The sequence below is a fragment of the Rattus rattus genome, chromosome 15 (assembly GCF_011064425.1).
Source record: "Rattus rattus isolate New Zealand chromosome 15, Rrattus_CSIRO_v1, whole genome shotgun sequence".
Taxonomy (NCBI): domain Eukaryota; kingdom Metazoa; phylum Chordata; class Mammalia; order Rodentia; family Muridae; genus Rattus; species Rattus rattus.
In genome coordinates this window covers 33345316-33364981 of record NC_046168.1, presented here as the reverse complement: position 1 = coordinate 33364981, position 19666 = coordinate 33345316, and the positions used below count along the sequence as shown (strand labels likewise).

Here is a 19666-nt window from a genome sequence, read left to right as displayed (position 1 = left end):
ACAGACTTTGGGGAAAGTCTTGAGATGCAGTAGCAATAGGGGCTACTGAGAAGATGAAGTACTTGGTAAAGTGGGCTTAATTCACACATAAATGATCCAGTATTCTCTGAGGAATTAGGGATTTTAAGTATCAGGTATCCTTTAAAGAACTGGGCTTTAAAAATTCTACCACTTATGTTTAAAGACTGTAGGATTTGACTAGTAGCATATGTAATTTTGATCACTAAGTTCATGTAGAAGACCTAGCAGATTTAATGAATACATATTAAGGGCCTTAAGTAGTGTGTTTACCTCTGCATTGCTTTAGCCTCCATTTGAACGGAAGTGTTTTCTCAGTTTTTAGGTGATACTAGTATAGTTCAGATCTCACATAGTCTAGACTATTCTGTGTAACTAATACATTATAGAATTAGGGTCTTGTGTTTTTATCATTTAATGTAACACTACAAATATACAGGTCAGAAGTCATGGCTGAACTTGTTAGTTCCCAGTCTAACTCTGCAATTTATCGTCAAGTTCTGATTCTGTTTATGGTCCTGTTGAAGTATGAAGTCTCTCCTGCTTGCCCTTCTGTGATGTCCTTTCTTTGAGAGTCTTATGAGTCTGTCATTCCTGTGGCGCTCTTCTCTTACTCCTGATTTGTTTTGATGCTGACAGTTGACTACATAGATCTTATATGCTCTGCTACTTGGTATAGCCTCAGCCCTAACCAGAAAATTATTACTGGTTTTGGTTGATAGTTCCCCCATTTCCCTCTCCCCTTTCTTCCCCTCCATATTCATATTCTCTCCCTCCCTCCCTCCCCTTCCTCCTCTTCCTCCTCTTCCTTTTCTTCCTCCTCTTCTTCTTCTTTTCCTTTTCTCTGAGATAAGGTCTCCTTTTGGCATTATAGAAAGAGTGATATTTGAACCCCTTCCTGCTTCCACTAGGAGGGAAAAATACAGAGGGGAGGCATTACCTCAGTCAGTGCCTTAGGGTTTCTCTTGCTCTAGAGACACATGACAGCATGGCACTTTTACAAAGGACAACATTTAATCGCACTGGTTCAGTGCAGTTTGTCATGGTGGGAAGCCTGGCAGCGTCCAGACAGATGTGGTGCTGGACAAGGAGCTGAGTTCTGCCTGGATCTGGATCAGCTGGCAGCAGAGAGAGTGAGCCATTGTGACTAATGACACTTTTCTTCCAACAGGCCACATGTCCAGAACCTTTCAAATAATGCTATTCCCTATGAGCCTGTAGGCTCGTTCAAACCACCACAGTCAGTAAGGCTTGAGTGCTGAATTCTATCTGGAAGCCATGTTAAAATGGCAGGCAGAGTGCTTGTAATCCCAGGAGTAACCTGAGGCTTACTGGCTCGTCAGTCTAGCCTAATTGGTGAGTTCTAGGCCAGTGAGAAACGCTGTCTCAAAGGAAGTGGATGATACTCCTGAGGATGACACTGAACTTTTCTTCTGCCCTGTCTGTGCATGCACACACACATATACACATACACATGTGTTAAAAAATAATTCTGAAAGTTAGTAGACATTGATGTCCACTGTCGTCTTCTTCCTTTTGGTCAAACATTTGTGAAGTAGGATACTGAGGGAGGGGTTATTCATAAGACATATTTGACAAAGGAATGTCACACTCTTGGATTGTCCAGTAGCCACTTCTGTTCACTGTTAGTACGTGTTTTCTCCTTCCACCTTCCATCTTCCCCCCAGCTCTACAAGCACAGTTACAAGCTTGTACTGGAATTCAGTTTCATGTTTGGAATCTGGTTATCTGGTTATAGAAAATAAATATTACAGTTTCTTTCTTATTAGGGAGTAGCAAGCAGTAGTTACTAGTTCTTTTAGAACTTAATAATAATACTATTTTTGTCCTGTAGTTCTTGCCTGCACAGCACATTCCTAGAGTTTTAGTGCATACTGCCTCACCACTAAAGAACATTGTGCCTTCTCCAAAGACGACTAAAATTTTCAGAGTAAAAAAGACTTCCTTTTCTTTAATTATGGAAAGCTTCCTAGGTTAGACAAAATACAGAATAAGAGATTTCCATGTTACCCACTGGGAATCTTTAGCATGACTGATCTTAGTTCATCTAAGTCCCACCTTCTTCTCTGCTTGCCTTTAATTTTTAAATGTGTATAAATATCTCATATGCAAATACTTGAATAATAACAACTTTCTAAATAACACAAAGGTAAGCATGACTAAGTCAACAGTGAGTTCACCTGCTAGGATGTCTTGTAAAGTGGTGACCCTGGTGTCATAAGTCACAAACCACTTAAATTGTGGTTCAATGTATTGAACAATGATAGTAGTGTTGCAAGGTAATAAAGGAGGACTGGCCCCCTCTGCCTTAAAGGTACTTTCAATAATTTGTTGTAGTTTCTTTTAGTGTCTGTTTCACTCTTATGTGAGCAGTCTGAGGGAGGTTATAAGTTGGTAACAAGTATTTTTCACTTAATAGGGAAATTTGATTGCTAATATTTTTTTAAAGCATTTTTAATTGTGTGTTCATGTGTGTGCAGATGCACCACAGAGTCCAGGAAAGCATGATGGGTCCCCTGGAGATGGAGTCACAGATGGCTGGGAGCTGCCTGACATAGGTGCTGGGAATCAGAGCTAACTTCTCTGAAACACACTTTGTTCTTCTCCACCTCTGAGCCCACTCTTAGCACCAGTTGCTAATCTTTCCGTTTTGTTTTGTTTTTTAATATTTAGTTTGTGGTATAGGTTCACATGTGCCATAGAGAATATGTGAAGGTCGGAAAAGAACTTGTGGGAATTGTGTTTTTCTTTTCATTATATTGGTCGTCTGTTTGTTTTGTAATCCTGTCCTTTATTTATCAGGATGTTCATTTAAACCTTGTTTATGAAAAATCAAAACTGACCATTGTTGGGAGCCTCCCAGCCTGGAGAGGGTTGAGACTGGGCACAGAGTAGGACTGGGTGCAGCTTTAAAAACTGAGAGATGCTCTAGCTCTTTAACTATACGGAAATGCTGATGATAACTTCTAAAAAGTCCTTTAAAAACTTTCTTGCTCTTTCAGAGGGGAAAAAGCTGCTGGCTTAGGTGATTGACACCTGTGGCCTAACAGCGGAGGATTAAGTAATGTGGCCTTTGTTCTATTTCGGCAGGAACTGCTCTGCTCTAGCTTTTCAGCCTGTTAGTAGAAGTCACAGGAAGAAAAAGGGACACTTTGAAAGTGATTTTAGCTTTTATTACTAAGTTGTAAAAAGTTTTCTATGAAACCTAAGAAAAAAAAGGGAAAAAACAGAAAGAATGAAAAAGAGAGATAAAGGAAAATTCTTCTGTTCTTAGAAATATTCTGTCCAGAAAGTTCTCCTTTGCTCAGTTCTGTCTCTTCTCTTAGTCCTCAGCACTTACACAGCTTTCAGAATACATGATCACATGGTAAAAAGTTCACATGTTTACACACATTCAAACCATGAATTGAATAAGAAGTTCATAGCAATGAATGTTTACATGCATATCTATTAGAAGTAATTATCTGGCTAAACATTCATCACCTGTAACAGCTCCACAGGTTCATTGAGAGTTAAAAACCATAATAAAGTTATTCGTGAAGATTTGTATAGATAAACTCAGTCAGTATTTTATCTTCTGTCCTAGCACCTATAATGGTTAGTTCCCTTTTTTGTTGTCTCTCTTTTTTTAATTTAATCTTTTTTTAATTGGATATTTTTATTTACATTTCAAATGTTATTCTATTAACCACTTTCCTGTCCATAAGCCCCCTATCCCCTTCCCCTTCCTCTCATCTATAAGGGTGTTCACTTCCCCATCCATCCCCCCTCCCCACATTCCCTTACACTGGGGTTCCAGCCTTGGCAGGACCAAGGGCTTCTCCTCCCATTGGTACCCAACAAGGCCATCCTCTGCTACGTATGCAGCTGGAGCCATGGGTTAGTCCATGTATAGTCTTTGGGTAGTGGTTTAGTCCCTGAGAGCTCTGGTTGGTTGGTATTGTTGTTCTTATGGGGTTGCAAGCCCCTTCAGCTCCTTCAATCCTTTCTCTAACTCCTCCGACCTAGGACCCTGTTCTCAGTTCAATGGTTTGCTGCTAGCATTCACTTCTGTATTTGCCGTGCTCTGACTGAGCCTCTCAGGAGACAGCTATATCAGGCTCCTGTCCGCATGCACTTCTTGGCTTCATCAATATTGTCTAGTTTTGGTGGCTGTGTGTATATGGGCCACATGTTGGGCAGACTCTGAGTGGCTGTTCCTTCAATCTCTGCTCCAAACTTTGCCTCCGTATCCCCTCCTATGAATATTTTTGTTCCCCCTTTTAAGAAGGACTGAAGCATTCTCACTTTGGTCATCCTTCTTGAGCTTCATGTGGTCTGTGGATTGTATCTTGGGTGATTCGAACTTTTGGGCTAATATCCACTTATCAGTGAGTGCATTATATGGGTCTTAAAGATGGGACTCTGGTTGTCAAGCTTGGTGGCAAGCATTCTTAGTTGCTGAGGTATCTGGCTGACTCCTCATGTAGCTCAGGGTGGTTGGAAGTTGCTGATCAGTTATTCAGGATTCAGGTTGGCATTGGATTCCTTATCCCTTTCCTCCATTTCCTAAGTGCTAGGATTATAGTGTATGCCACCATATCCACCCATAGCTAACAATTTTCTAAACTTTAATGTTTATGGGGGAAACACTTACTGCTAAGTACTTAAGTAAAAGTTCATTTCTTTTGGAATATTTACATGAATAGTATGTTGCAGTTCTCTAAAAAATCCTGAGGGGTTATTTTCTTCACAAATATGTCCATGTTTATATCATGCATGTTTGCAGGTATGTAGGCATATACATGTGGATATGGAGGCCCAATATTGACATTGGTGTGTTCTCCATTTGTTGGGTCAGAATCTCTGAAGTGAATCCAGAGCTCAAGTGATATAGGCTGGTCTAGCCAGCCAGCCAGCTTGCATTGTGTCCACACTTCTCTCAAGCAATTTGTCTTAAACTAGGTAGGATCTTTCCATTTTTTAGCACTGCCTATGGAGCCTTGCAGAGGCTCACCCAAATGGTGTATCTCTTCGGGACACACCTGACTGCAATATCTGACAAATGCAATATGTATTTAATCTTTTATATTTTGCTAACAATTAGGTTTTCTATGTACAATAATCAAGTATCCTGTAACACTATTGGTTTGTGTCTTACTAATAAAATAAGAGTAAGAAACATGTTTAGTTATGATTTATATTGATCAAAGTATTTTAGATCTGTCACCTCAAAACTAGATGTCTTGTTTTTTCCTGCCCTTTGTTAAAATAACCTATAATATGCTGTTGTGTTTTCCCCAACACAGCAGTGCACAAATAAGTGTTGAGAGTGACTTAAGCATGTGGTTGTTTCCATAGGCATCAAGCATGATGGAACTATGTGTGACACCTGCCGCCAACAACCAATCATTGGCATTCGATGGAAATGTGCAGAGTGCACCAATTATGATCTGTGCACTGTTTGTTATCATGGAGATAAACACCACTTAAGGCATCGCTTCTATAGGATCACCACACCAGGAAGTGAACGGTAAGGGAAAGAGGTTTTCCTTCAGGACTTTTTGTTTCATCTTGTCAGCTTTAAATGTAGATTAGGAAGTACCTTTTGACACTTTTAGATTTAGTGTTGGGGAAATGAATAGCAGGCTAGACATAGATCTGGTTTGATGATTTGTGAAACTCCGTGAAGGTAGAATTTTACTGTATGTGCCTGCCTGCCTTCCTTTCCTTCCCCTTTCCTGTTTCCTCCCCTTCCTTTTCCCTTCGCTTTCCTTTCCATCCTAGACATGGTCTCACTGAGTAGTTCTGGCTGGCCTTGAACTCAATACGTATGTAGACCATGCTGACCTCCGACTATTATTCTTTCTTTATAGATAATTTTAGTTATTTTTTTCTCTAGCATGGAGACTTGGCATTGCTGATCAGTTGGAAATGCATGGGCAGCCCAAAACTGAGTAATGTTTTCTTGTTACACTCTTTGTTTTATGAATTTCTACCCAGTAAACAGTGTGGCCTGCTGCTTGAGTCAACAGGTATTTACTAAGGATAGGGACTGGAGACATGGCTCAGTTGAAGTGCTTGCTACACAAGCATGGGGACCTGTGTTTGAATCCCCAGCACCCACGAGAAGCTGGGCACAGTGGCACATTTCCATAATCCCAGCACTGGGGAGGCAGACACAGGATGGTCCTCGGAACTCTGGCAGCCCATCTAGCAGAACTCCGAACTCCAGATTTGGGAAAGACCTCCAAAAAATAAGGTTTCGGAAAGGTGGTTGAGAAAGACAACCAACTTTGGCCTCTGGCCTCCACACGTGCACACACACCTGCACACACAGATGCATATATACATGAGTGTACCCAGAGAGAGACCATATGGTAGCTACTGCATTTGTGACTTGAGGGTGGTTTTCTTAAGGAGGTTATAATTTAAGAGGAATGAAGGATCATGAATGATTATGGTAGGATAATGTTTTAGTTTTTAGGAGCAATGGAAAGGGCATAATGGGATAATGGGTCTGGAGTTTTAGGTCGTGGAGTCTTTCCTTAGTAGACAGGATACTGCACTTAAATACAGCCAGCTAGAGAGCCACAGCTAGGAGTAGTAGGGTAGGAGTTCTGAGTCACACTGTCTCATTGCAAATTATGGTCTGGCCACTCAAACTGAGTACTTTGCAAACAGTTATTTTTGCTTACAATTAAAATTAAGGAACAATAGGTTTTTTTTTTTAATGGATATAACAATAAGGTAACATTCAACATACTAAAGTCTTAAATCTCTGAGTAAAAATCACATAGACAAGAAAGGGTCAGGTGGCCTTGGAGAAAGCAGCTGACTCGGATAATTAAGTGAAATCTCTCTCATGTTCGTAATGCTCATAGGTGTGGAATACTCTGGAGACAGTGTAGTGTAGTCAGGCCTGTGCCTCAGAGTAAATTTTCTGACATTCATGCAGTACTCGGAGTGTTCACGTCATTGCTCACCTTTCACAGGTTCTTAAAGCCCCCCAACCCACTCTGAACCCAATTTTGGGTTCTTTACAGCATTTGGCAGGAGGAGAGGATCTACTATTCTTTGTAGATAGATCATGCTCTAGAGGAGACCAAAGTGCTGCCACTAACTATTCTTCCTAGTCAGAGCACGCAAGTGTGGTTTGCCACTCAACCGGAGATGCTGTCTGCAATAGGCCCTTACCAAGGACACTTAAAGTCAAAGCCTGACGTGCCTAGATGGATTCCATGGTTCTGTAAACTCTTGTGAAACTGAGCAATATCTTTTTGTTACACTCGAGTTCCTCCTTTGTAAAATGGGCAGTGTAATGTTGTCTCTCTTTTAAGGCACTAACACTTAAACCCATGTGAATGCTTTTATGTATAGATTCCTATTACTTAGTTTTATAAGATTGTGAAAACAAAACTTTTATTTTTAGGGTTCTGTTAGAGTCTCGTAGAAAATCTAAGAAGATCACAGCCAGAGGAATCTTTGCTGGTGCCAGAGTGGTGCGAGGAGTGGACTGGCAGTGGGAAGATCAAGATGGAGGCAATGGGCGTAGAGGAAAGGTGTGCACTTTCAAAGGTTCACCCTCCGTGCTGAGTATCATGTGTTGAGGAGATTTCCATTTCCATTGCTGCTGTAAATACGTGTCTGTGCCCATTTATTTTCATGCCAGGAACAAGTTTTAAAAATCTTCATTTTTTTTTTCCTTTTGGAAGAAAGCAGTGTTCCTGCTTACTTGCAAATGCTGTTGTTCTTTGAGAAGGCTGTTAGGTGGGTTTATTTCATGTTGCTGTTGCTCAGATGTGCCTTTCTGAAGACTCCATTTTGGGGCCATGTTCTTGATTTTCCTGTTAGGAAAATTTTAGCCGAGGGACTGAAGGTGTAGCTCAATGAGAGAGCCTTAAGATGGTCCTGGATTTGATGCACAGAGCCGTTGAAAAGTATAAACATTATATATCCACGTGCTTATATTCTATTCTTTTAAAGGCCGGTTACTGAGAAAGCTACTTTTTTGGGGGGCGGGGAGGGGTTCTGAGGCTCAAACTGAAGCCCTGTGCATAAGAAGGAGGTGGTCTAGGGCTAGTTTTTGGATATGTTGCTTATATCTATTTTGGATTTCATGTTCTTTTAGCTGATAACTAATGGATTTATTTAGTCAGCAAACATTATTGTCCATGCTCTTCTGTGTTATATTGGATGTTGGGTAGCATTTGGAAATATACATGTCAGTCACTCTCAGATCCATGACTGTCTTTTGACAAGCTTACTTGGGGAATAGGACAAATGAGTTAGTAGAGGCAAAGAAAGCCCGAGGTTCAGCTGTGAGTACTGCTTTCCTCCAAGAGAAAGATGAGTTATCACGGCCAACCACTGAGTTCATTTTAAATAATAGGGCATTAAAGCAAAATGAAAGTCAGACAAGTATAGTTTACTATATTTCTGAATAGCTTATTAAGAAAATAAACTTATTCCCTTTTTTAATTCAAGAAATTTATTTAGCATGTATTATGTTCAAGGTGCTAAGAAATGAGTTCTTACTGTCTGGAAGTATATCTTTTAATTAACAGAGATAAATGAAAAATATTGAAATCTGACTTCTTTTGAGAGTGATGTGATGTACAGAACAGCCACATTGGTGTCACCTGAGGTGTTATTAAAACTGAGCAGTAATAAATGCAATTCATGACAGACTTTCTAAACCAGTATCTTCATTTAAAGATGATTTCTGGCTCATTTAACTCTTAACATTAATCACTTAACATTTGAGAGACATCACTCCTTGCCAGTCCCCACTCATCAGCAAGGTACCCTGAATGTGGACATCCTCTATAGAATTCATAGTCACCCTGCATTAGCTATACCAGAGACTGTATAAAACATGTATGAGCCGGGTGATGGCAGCACATGCCTTTAATTCCAGCACTTGAGAGGCAGAGGCAGGTGGATCTCTATGCAATGGTTCTCATTAAAAGCCTCTGTCCCTGTCTCTCCAAAGTAACTAATAGCCTCATTTTGTTTTCATAGCTTGCTTCTTTTCCTTTATTACTTTTGTGTAGTATTGTCCCTACAGCAGTTGGCTATTTACATTTTGAAAAGTAAAGTAGCAATCACAGACATAGCTGTTGTAAGGGCAGGGCAGATTGTTCCTTTTAGATGAAGGCTGTCAGAAAATAGTATATAAAAAGCCTATAGTAAGAAGAGTAGCCTATAGTAGGAAGAGTAGCCTATAGTAGGAAGAGTAGCCTATAGTAGGAAGAGTAGCCTGTAGTAGGAAGAGTAGCCTATAGTAGGAAGAGTAGCCTATAGTAGGAAGAGTAGCCTGTAGTAGGAAGAGTAGCCTATAGTAGGAAGAATAGTCTGTAGTAGGAAGAGTAGCCTATAGTAGCTTGTCTTTCTTCAGCATCTGAAATTTGTCAGTCCTTCTGTCAGTAGGTACAGCCATTAATGAGTTCTGGGAACACAGAGCTCAGTACAGGATATCAAGTGGCAGAAGTAGGGCTAGATACTGGTCAGGAGTATTGTCAGAGAAGATGTATTGCTGTGTAGTGTTTACTAAGCTCCCCATCGCCCACCATAGTTTTATAAATAGAATAAAGCATAATATACCCCCTCCTGTGTGTATGGTTGGAGAAAGAGACAGACATGTTAGCTAGTGTTATTTGAGATATGTGTGGGTCAGGGATAGACGGCAGTGTGTCCTAAGGTCAGCAAACTGTACCAGCAGTGGAGATCTTTCTTTTGTGTTTGTGACACAGGGTAGCCTTGGCTATCCTGGAATTTGCTCTGTAGAGCAGGTTGGCCTCAAACTTTACAGAGATCTTCCCGCCTTTGCCTCCCGAGTGCTGGGTTAAAGGAGTGCACTACTGTCTTCCAGCAGAGGGAGAGCTTGATGACAACGTGCTCAGCCCATCTGCTGTGGTACGGACGGATGGATCACCCCATATCCCTGGTGCCTTACACCATCTTGCAGCCTACTTTTTATGACCCGCTGCTTTCCTGGATGCCTCTCCCCCTCATTTTCTGTCCATTGTGTTGTACACACTCTATCCTTTTGGTAGATCACAGCTTTAGAAAGTTCATAAGAAGAAAACAATTAATATTTTTATTCTGAAAATGATTTTTATGTTCTTTCCCACAGTTATATAGGCAGAAGATTAGAAGTAATTTTTGCAAAGGTTCTTCTAAGAGAGTTGCTGTGAGGCACTCCAAAGCCACATAATCGGGATGTTACAGGATTTTGCTTTCTGTTGCTGTGATAAGAACACTGGCAAAAACCAGTTTGGTTTGTGATGCTGTTACTGCCTCCTACAGGTTATAGGTTATGGTCTAGCATCTAGGGAAGCAAGAACAGGAGCCCAAGACAGAACTGAAGTAGATGCCATGGAGGAGTGCTGCTAACTGCCTTGTTTCCTATGACCTGTTCAGCTTGCTTTTTTATACCACCCAGGGCCACCTGCTCAGGGGTGGCACCACCCCTAGTGGGCTAGGCCCTTCCACTTTTAAATCATTAATCCGTGAAAAGAAAAAAAGGGGTGTGTGTGAGGGAGCACACAGGCTTGCTTACAGGCAGTCTGATAGAGGCAACCCCACAATTAATGTTCCCTCTTCCTAGGTGACTCTAGCTTGTATCAAGTTGACAAACAACAGAACACTAACCAGTCAGCACTTTTGGGAGAATGAGGAAAAAGCGTAAATAAAAGTAGGCATTCCTGGACTGGAGAGATGACTCAGTGGTTAAAAGCACTGATTGTTCTTCCAGAGGTCTTGAGTTCAATTCCCAGCAACCACATGGTGGCTCACAACTATCTGTAATGGGGTCCGATGCCCCCTGCTGGTGTATCTGAAGATAGCTACAGTACACTACCCATATATGTAAAATAAATAATTCTTTTTTAAAAAAGTAGTGAAATGTAGGCATTCCTGAAGCTTTGAATTATTACTGTGCAGTTTTAGTTGTAGTTTATCACAAGTTATATTTTAAGAACAAAATGAGAAAAAAAATGAATACAACCATTTTGTACCCATGGTGTGCTCATGTATGTGCATGCGTATACACACACTCTCTCTCTCCCTCTCTCTCTCTCTCTGAATCTAAATCAGAATTACTTAAGGTAGTGCTAAATATACAATACCAAGTACTGATTACATTAGACTCTGAAGGAAGGCTATAGCAGTAGCAGATGGATGGATTACTGCATGTTCATTTCAGCACCTTACAGACTTGCTAGGTGAGATTGTACAGTGGTCAGTTGGGCAGAATCCTAATGTACAGTGGAGTAATGTTAGACTAAATTTAGAAAGACAGTTGTCTCCTTTGCGGAGACAAGTGGAGGATGATGAGGTGCAGTGGGGACTTGAGAAGCCTGGGCATTCACTTTTTAAGACAGTGGAATAATTATAAGGGTGATCATTTCTTTTTTATTTTTAAAAGCACACATTTTGTATTTACAATACATATATTGTATTATGTATTTACAATACATATAAAATTTTAAAAGAGTATATAGACTTAATAGTAATTTTAAGCATTTCTCACGGTTTACTAAATCTTAAAAAAATGAAATCCTTTTATTTCTAAAAACACACTGCCAAATTCCTACCCCACAAAACTGTTCTTTAGTTCAGAGCAGAAAAGAAAGTCTAATATGTATTTTCTTTAAAGTAATATTAGTTTGCTTTTATGTTTATGAAATAGGAATGATACAAGTTAGAACAGAATGGAATCCAGACAGGGCTGGCACCCGCCTTTAATCCCAGCACTTGGGAAGCAGAGGCAGTCAGATCTCTGAGTTTGAGGCCACCTTGTTCCACAGAGTGAGTTCCAAGACAGCCAGGACTACACAGAGAGATCCTTCTAGAAAAAACAACAACAGCAAAAAGTTAGAATGGAGAAGAAAGTCATTTGACTTGTGTGTAAGCAGCTCCCTTTTCTTACTTGTAGGCAGACCTAGCTAGAGTGCCGACTTTGGTGTTCACTGTGTCAGTTTGTGCACTTGACTCTAGACCCTTAAGCAACTAGTACCTGGAGAGAGAGAACAAGTTAGAGTTTAACCAGCTAAATTTAAGCATCAGTGGGTAGGTTATTGTGTCTGCGTGCCCACTGTAGCATGTTGTTCTAGCTGGAGTAGCCTGCTTTCTTGATAGCTGAGCAGCTCAGTGCCACTAATATTCTTTTCGACTTTGGGTTCTAACTAAAAAACAGGTTTATCATTGTTAAAGATTTTAAATTATGTTTGGATAATTGGCCAAAAAGAATATGCTATGCTCTGAAAGGAATTTAAAATTTGCATTATTCATTTTCTATTAATATAATTTCTCTGCTTCTTAAAAATTTATTACAGTGATTTTAAAATGCACTTCATAACTCTCAGGTAAAAGTCAGGTATGATGACAAAAACCTGTAATGCAGACACAAACTTTGAGGTCACCCAGGGCTACATTCTGACAACTTGTCTCAACCCCCACCCTGCCCCAAACAAACAACATCAAAAACACCAGGCTGGGAATACAACTCAGTAGTATAGTGCTTGCCTAGCATACAGAAAAGCCCAGGGCTAAATTTCACAAGGGGGAAAAACACCAAAAACAATAGCAACACAATTATGAAAGTTAGATGGGGTGGTACACATCCTACAGTCCTTTCCCTTGGGAGGCTGAGGCAGGAAAATCTTGAGTTTGAAGCCAGGGTGGGCTGCCCCAGGATATTCTATCTTAACAAAACAATACTTAAAATTCTGGAAAAATTGGACTTTATTGATAATTCAATAATGCTAAAAGTGACTTTTAGCAGATAGGCAAATAAGAATTTTTCTTGATTTTGTTATGTAGGTTGAGAGATGAAAAGATTTCTAAATTTTCAGTGTAATTAAAGCTTCTAACCTCTTTCCATTTTTTTAAAGTTTTTTTTTTCCCACCCTAAATTTTTATTAGGTAACGGAAATCCAGGACTGGAGTGCATCCAGTCCACACAGTGCAGCATATGTTCTCTGGGATAACGGTGCTAAGAACCTTTACAGGGTTGGCTTTGAGGGCATGGTGAGTAATGAAGAAGCACACCTGTGAGTCCTGGGCCCCCTCTGTGTGTGCAGTGCTGTCTGTCCTCTGAGGAGACACACCTGAGCCCTGGGGATGGATGCACTAGGACAGGGGATCCTCATACCCCGCACCTCACAGCACTGCTATGTGTCTACACTGCTTAGTTGTGAACATGCTTTTGTCATAGTCAATGTTTGGACATCTTACTATATGTTATTTTACACATCCATTTGAAATACAAGTGTGGATTTATCTCTTAAAATCTAACAAAAAAAAAAAATAATTGTCTATAGGGGACTCTGTGGAGTAGACCTGAAGGCTAGTATTAAAATGAGGTTGTTTTATGCTGTAGTAGCTGATAAAAAATTTTAACTATTTTTAAGGAAGTTTTTTTTTTTTCTTTTTAAGTATAGAGTTGATGTATAAGTGTGATTCTCTTGTGACACATGCAATCCCAGAGCTGGAGGCAGGAGGATCTCAAGTTCAAGGCCAGCTTGGGCACATAATGAGAGTGTCTCAAAAATAAAATACTGAGATAAAGGAAGAAAGCGATAGACTCTGCCTCTGGAGTGCTGGGATTAAAGGTGTGCATCACCATTGCCCAACTCCCAAATGCGTTATTAATGTTAAATTTTATCATTGGATACAGGATCAGTTAATTTCCTTTCTTAGTGCATATTCATGACTCTCATGCCTTTCTGTGCTTTCAAATTGTGAGGTTTTTTTTCCTGTTTTTTAGGATTCCAACTGGCTAATACTTTGTTTACTATGAAGATGTATATGCTGTGTATGTTCAGACAGCTAAATGAACATATACAGGTTGATGGCCTATGTGGTTAATACCATTATTTAATGAGATGTCTGTTGAGGGTTGTCTTTTCCTCTCCATTGCTGCAAGCAGGGTAGCAGGCAGTATGCTTGCATGTGTGTTTAAACTGTCACATTAAAGCAGAGCATGTGTCTGTGTGTGTCAGTCACCTGCTGTTTACTCCAGCTGCTCTAGTAGACTTTTTTTTTTTTAACTGCATCTTGTGTTTGTTTTTCTTTAATTCACTTCAAAACTTTCATAAGTAACACCGGAGATTGCCTTAATGTTCACCATGGGTGTCTTCTTATTCATGTACTTAAGTAAGAATATGCTTTCTTCTAGAGATAAGCGGGAAGGTACTTAATTAACCAAATAAATAGGGAACTTCTGTGAAGGATCAAAGGGTGGGTTTGGTTCCATTCTTCTCTGCTTCTGCAGGCTGCTTGGCTTTACATAATTTCCCTTCTTACTTGTATTTGTCTTATGTCTGTGATAAACATGTGAAAGGATCAAATGGAGTGAGAGTTTTGGTTTAGTTTGGGTAAAGTTATTTTAAAAATTCAGGGTGTTGTGCACACGTCAGATATTGGATATTTCTGAGAGTTTAGTGTGTGTCATGTGCTTTTGCAAATACTGTAATGTTGACGGACCAGTGCTGACTGTGAACTTCATAGTTAGGTAGCTGAAGGCACAGAGGTCTCTGCTCTCACAGATGTTCTGAAAATAGAGTGGACATTGGCTCTCTACTGCCTGTGCCCCGGGTGCTAAGGGGAGCTTGTTTGCTTTGTACTGTGCCTTATTTCAAGTTTTAATGGATCACTTTTCTGGTTTCCTTTCTTCTTAGTCTGATCTGAAATGTGTCCAGGATGCCAAAGGAGGTTCTTTCTACAGAGATCATTGCCCTGTGTTAGGTGAGTCAGCAGATAAAGAAAATTTCCAAATAATGAGTCAGGTTCATAGAATTAGTGTAATGTCTCAACTGGACAGGAAAAAAAATTGATTATCATTAAAGTTATGTAGAGAAATATTTAATTTCATTTTAGTTTTAAAACAATAATTCCTTTTTATGTTTTATTTAGGCTTAGAATGAATTGTTATGTCTTGGGAATTGATGTACTGTTTGTGTCATAATGTGTATTTAATACCCTTTTAATTGAACTTACACCATTGAAATTTTTTGTATTAGGTTATATCAGTGTTATATTTCCCATACTACCGAGGAAAGAATTACAATTTCGTGATTATAAATACCTCACACTTACTATAAAACTAATTTCTTAGTAAAAGAACAGCTTCAAGATCAAGGTAATATAGTAAATATAATTCCAAGTAGCATAAATGTTTTTAAAGAGTAAAGGAGCCAAATCTGCTTTTGTTTACAAATTGGTTATTGTTGCTGTGTTGTGATAGATCTGCAGTCTCCAAGCACTCCCTTCCCTGGTAGTGTGTGTGCTTTCATTTGACTTGCCTTTTTTTGTCAAGAGCTATTTTCTTTTTTTTTTGTTTTAAGATTTTTTTTTAACATTTATTTATTTATTATGTAGCTTTTCTGCCTGCATGTATGCCTGCAGGCCAGAAGAGGGCACCAGACCTGATTATAGATGGTTGTGAGCCACCATGTGGTTGCTGGGAATTGAACTCAGGATCTCTGGCAGAGCAGACAGTACTCTTAACCTCTGAGCCATTTCTCCAGCCCCCAAGAGCTATTTTCTTTTGACATACTTTTATTTCTTTTTAAAGGAGAGTGTAGGAAAATGCCCTTTTGGGGGGGCGGGGCTAGCTCTTATTTTCTTACTTTCTTTTGTGCCTTTATGAGAAGTGTGGACTCACCTTGAACATTTTGATCCCTCAGTGGAGTGTTTTATGATTTTAAATCTTTGTCCCAGAATGTTTATTTTTAGTTGGCTTTAGATAAAAATGCAGATTTTGTTTGTTAAAAATACTAAGCACATTTGAGGAAATCTAGGTTTCCCCTTTAGATTCTATATTTAGTTACTATGGTTACCATGGCTCTGGTGCAGTGCAAAACTATGAGTGCTTTTATCCTTCAGAGTGCTCTATTTATTTTTATTTAATGTATATGAGTACACTGTAGCTGTCGTCAGACACATCAGAAGAGGGCATTGGATCCCATTACAGATGGTTGTGAGCCACCGTGTGGTTGCTGGGAATTGATCTCAGGACCTCTGGAAGAGCTGTTAATTTTCTTAACCACTGAGCCATCTCTCCAGCCCCCAGAACTCTGAATTCTGATGTAGGATTGGTAGTCTTGATAGATTTTGCTTCTACTTAATTTTTATTGTTAGAAATTTCTTGTACTTGGTTTGTGGTTTTGCAGATCAAGCCCAATACCTTCCATCTGCCTGACAGGAGGTGCAGCACTCAGTTCCATGTACCTTGGCAGTGTATGAGTTATGTTGGTTTACTTTTCTGAGAGAACTCTATTCTAAAATCTTACACTCACATGATTACAGTTAGTTCTGGGGTCTCGTAGCACTCCATAGTGACAAGTTAACAGTAATGTCTGTTTTACTTCTCAGAATAGCTAAAAGAGAATTTGCAATGCTTTTATCATAAAGGATTAATATTTGAGGTAATGCATATATGCTTACTGTTCTTATTTGCTCATCATACTTTGTATATGTCTATTAAAACGTAGTGTATCCATGAATATGGACAATTATCACGTCATGTAATAATAAACTGTTTGATAAAACGTTCCTAAGGGAACATTATAAATAGCTCTAGGTCAATAAATGAGACGTCAACTAAGTGTAAAGAGCAGACTCTTATACAAAAAAACACTACAACTAATTAATTAAAGAAGATAAAAAAAATAAATGGAAAAATAACATAGACTTGTCTTAGCTAGGGTTTCTGTTACTGTCATGAAACACCATGACCATAAAGCAAGTTGGGGACGAAAGGGTTAATTCAGCTTACATTTTCAGATTGTAGTCCATCATTGAAGGGAGTCAGGAAAACAGTACAGAAACCTTGAGGCAGGAGCTGATGCAGAAGCATGGAGCTGTGCTGCTTACTGGCTTGATTTCCATGGATGCTAAGCTTATTTTCTTACAGAACCTAGGACCACCAGCCTAGGGTTGACTCCACCCACAGTGGGCCACTACCCCAACCCCTCATTGATTGACAAAGCGCCTTACTTACAGCTGGATCTCATGGAGGCATTTCCTCAACTGAGGGTCCTTCTCTGTTGACTCTAGCTTATGTCAAGTTGATTCACAAAACCATCAACTCTAACCTCTAAACAGTCCAGATAGCCAGGTAGTGAGCACACAGACATGAATGCAGTTGTGTACTGCACTGACTGCCTTTTTTCATTCATTGTGTTTGAAATTACAGGTGAGCAGAATGGTAACAGGAATCCTGGTGGATTGCAGATTGGTGACCTGGTAAATATAGACCTTGACCTAGAAATTGTCCAGTCTTTGCAGCACGGTCATGGAGGATGGACCGATGGCATGTTTGAGACTTTAACTACAACTGGAACTGTCTGTGGCATTGATGAAGATCATGACATTGTAGTACAGTATCCAAGTGGCAATAGGTTGGTACTGTTTTCTGGATTTCGATGACAAAGTTAACATACAGAGATAAGAGCTTTAAAGAAAGCAAGCAATATGCTGAAACTCAGAGTTTATTGAAGTTAGTTCTTAGGCCGTTGATAACAAACTCAGAGGATATGGGTAAGGCAGCGAGAGGGGTGTGTGTGTGTGTGTGTGTGTGTGTGTGTGTGTTCTCATATTTACGATAAAAATTGTTTGCATTTAGAATGCTGTGGCATGGTAGCTTACACTTGTAATCTCAGCACTGAGGATATTAAAATAGGATTGTTGCAACATCAAAGCCAGTGTGATGGTTTGAATAAGAAATGCCCTCCACAGGCTCAGCATTTGAACATTTGGTCCCCATTTGGTGGTGATGTTAGGAGCTGGAGCCTTGCTGGCAGAAGCACTTGAGCAGAGCAGGCTCTCAGAGTTCATAGCCTCCCCGTTTCCAGTTGCTCTGCTTCCATTGTGTGGTTGAGGTTGAGATCTCTCAGCTTCCTGTTGCAGCTGCCGTGCTTCCTCAACAATCATGGATTTTCTCTGCAACTGGAACCCAAAAATATACTCTGTGTTGTATAAATTGTTTTTCATTCTGGTATTTTATCACATGAACAGAACCTGAATAAAAGCAATTCTTTGTGTTTTGACATTAGGTTCAAAATTCGTTTAGTATTCTTTGCTCATGGTAGACTGTGACAGTCACTGTGACTGAAGAGCAGAGACACTGACATTTCCTTTGGCTCACATCTCTGGGCCCTGCCTCAGCAGCACAGCTTTCCTCGCCTCAGACTCGTGGTCTTGTCAGCATGCGTTTGAGAGCTGTGCTGTTGTAGGCCTGTGTGCACTCCCCCTTTTGTACCAGTTTTTATACAGCTCCCTCATGTGGTGAATAGCTTTTTCTTTTCTTTTCTTTTCTTTTCTTTTCTTTTCTTTTCTTTTCTTTTCTTTTCTTTTCTTTTCTTTTTGTCCTTTGTCAGTAGATTTCACTCCTTTACATCGGTAAATATCAAGTTTATGAGCTTTGACAACTTTTTCCCTCTACATTCCATGGTTTCAAGTTTTCTATTATCTGTTAAAATTATTATTGACTCTATATCTTTATTTTGAGTTTTTGGAGGCTGAGTATATACCTTTTATTTTTTGGGGGGCCTTGTTAAAAGCTATAGTTAAAGGCAGTAGCTAATGTGAGTGTCTGTTGATTTTTTTTTTTTTTTTATAAGAGGGATTTTATTTACAGTAAGGAAAACTGCATCACGTTGTTGTTTGCCTAAGTATGGAATCTTCTGTGATAATATCCGTGTGTGTGTGTGTGTGTGTGTGTGTGTGTGTGTGTGTGTGTGTGTGTGTGTGTGTGTGTGTGTGTGTGTTAGATTTGTGTTTTGGGGACATGGTCTGGTATGTAGCTTAGGCTTACCTGGAAGTCACTCTGTAGCCTTGACTGTTCACAAACTCAGTAATCCTCCTGCCTTGCATCCCTTGCTCCATGCTGAAATTACAGCCATGTCCCACCACCACATCAGATCTGTAGGGTGCACACATCATATCAGTAGATATGGATATGTTTTAGAAGACATCAGTTAGCTCAGAAAAAGACATGAAAGGACAAATGTAAGGGAGTAGGAGACACTCTATGTAGAGGGAGAGAATTAATTCATACTTCTCTGTTTAGGCGCTCTCGTAAGTAAGACTGCTGATGTTTTACAATGCTGTGACCCTTCAATACAGTTGTTCATGTTGTGGTTGGTCCCCAAACATAAAATTATTTCACAACTGTAATTTTGCTGTCCTAATTTAAATATCTGATATGCAGGATATCTGATATGCAATCCCAGAGTATAGTGACTCACAGGTTGAGAAACACTGACTTAACCACTGAGCCATTTAATCAGCCCCAACTTGCATGGTTCTTAGGATAGTTGTTTTTTTTTTTTTAGTCTAGTCTTTTAGATTCTCTTATTTCAGATAAGCACTTGGATTCTGAACAATGCATAAGATGCAAATAATTTAGGAATTTCTTTGATAAGGTATCTTTTCTTTTTGCACTGGATTTCAGTGTGTAGCTAAGTGGAGTGTGTTGTATATGTTTTGTACATTTGTTTGAAGAGTCAGGAAAATGACAGAAAGATGATAGTGGCACAGAGAAATGCTTATGTAAAACAAAGAAGTCATCATTTAGGATTAGCGACATAGCTCAATTGTAGAGTGTTCAGCTGACACGAATGCAGTTCCCAGCACT

General features: G+C 39.6%; 1 protein-coding gene across 2 annotated transcripts in view; it reads left to right on the top strand.

Annotated features, from left to right (window-relative positions):
* Nucleotides 1–19666, top strand: part of Mib1 (mindbomb E3 ubiquitin protein ligase 1) — a 112289-nt gene that overhangs the window by 27973 nt on the left and 64650 nt on the right. For both annotated transcript variants that reach the window (XM_032886102.1, XM_032886103.1), the window contains exons 2-6: nt 5380–5551; nt 7451–7580; nt 12949–13053; nt 14706–14772; nt 17225–17429. In XM_032886102.1, coding sequence (XP_032741993.1) covers nt 5380–5551; nt 7451–7580; nt 12949–13053; nt 14706–14772; nt 17225–17429 — 679 coding nt within the window. The remainder of the gene's footprint in view (nt 1–5379; nt 5552–7450; nt 7581–12948; nt 13054–14705; nt 14773–17224; nt 17430–19666) is intronic.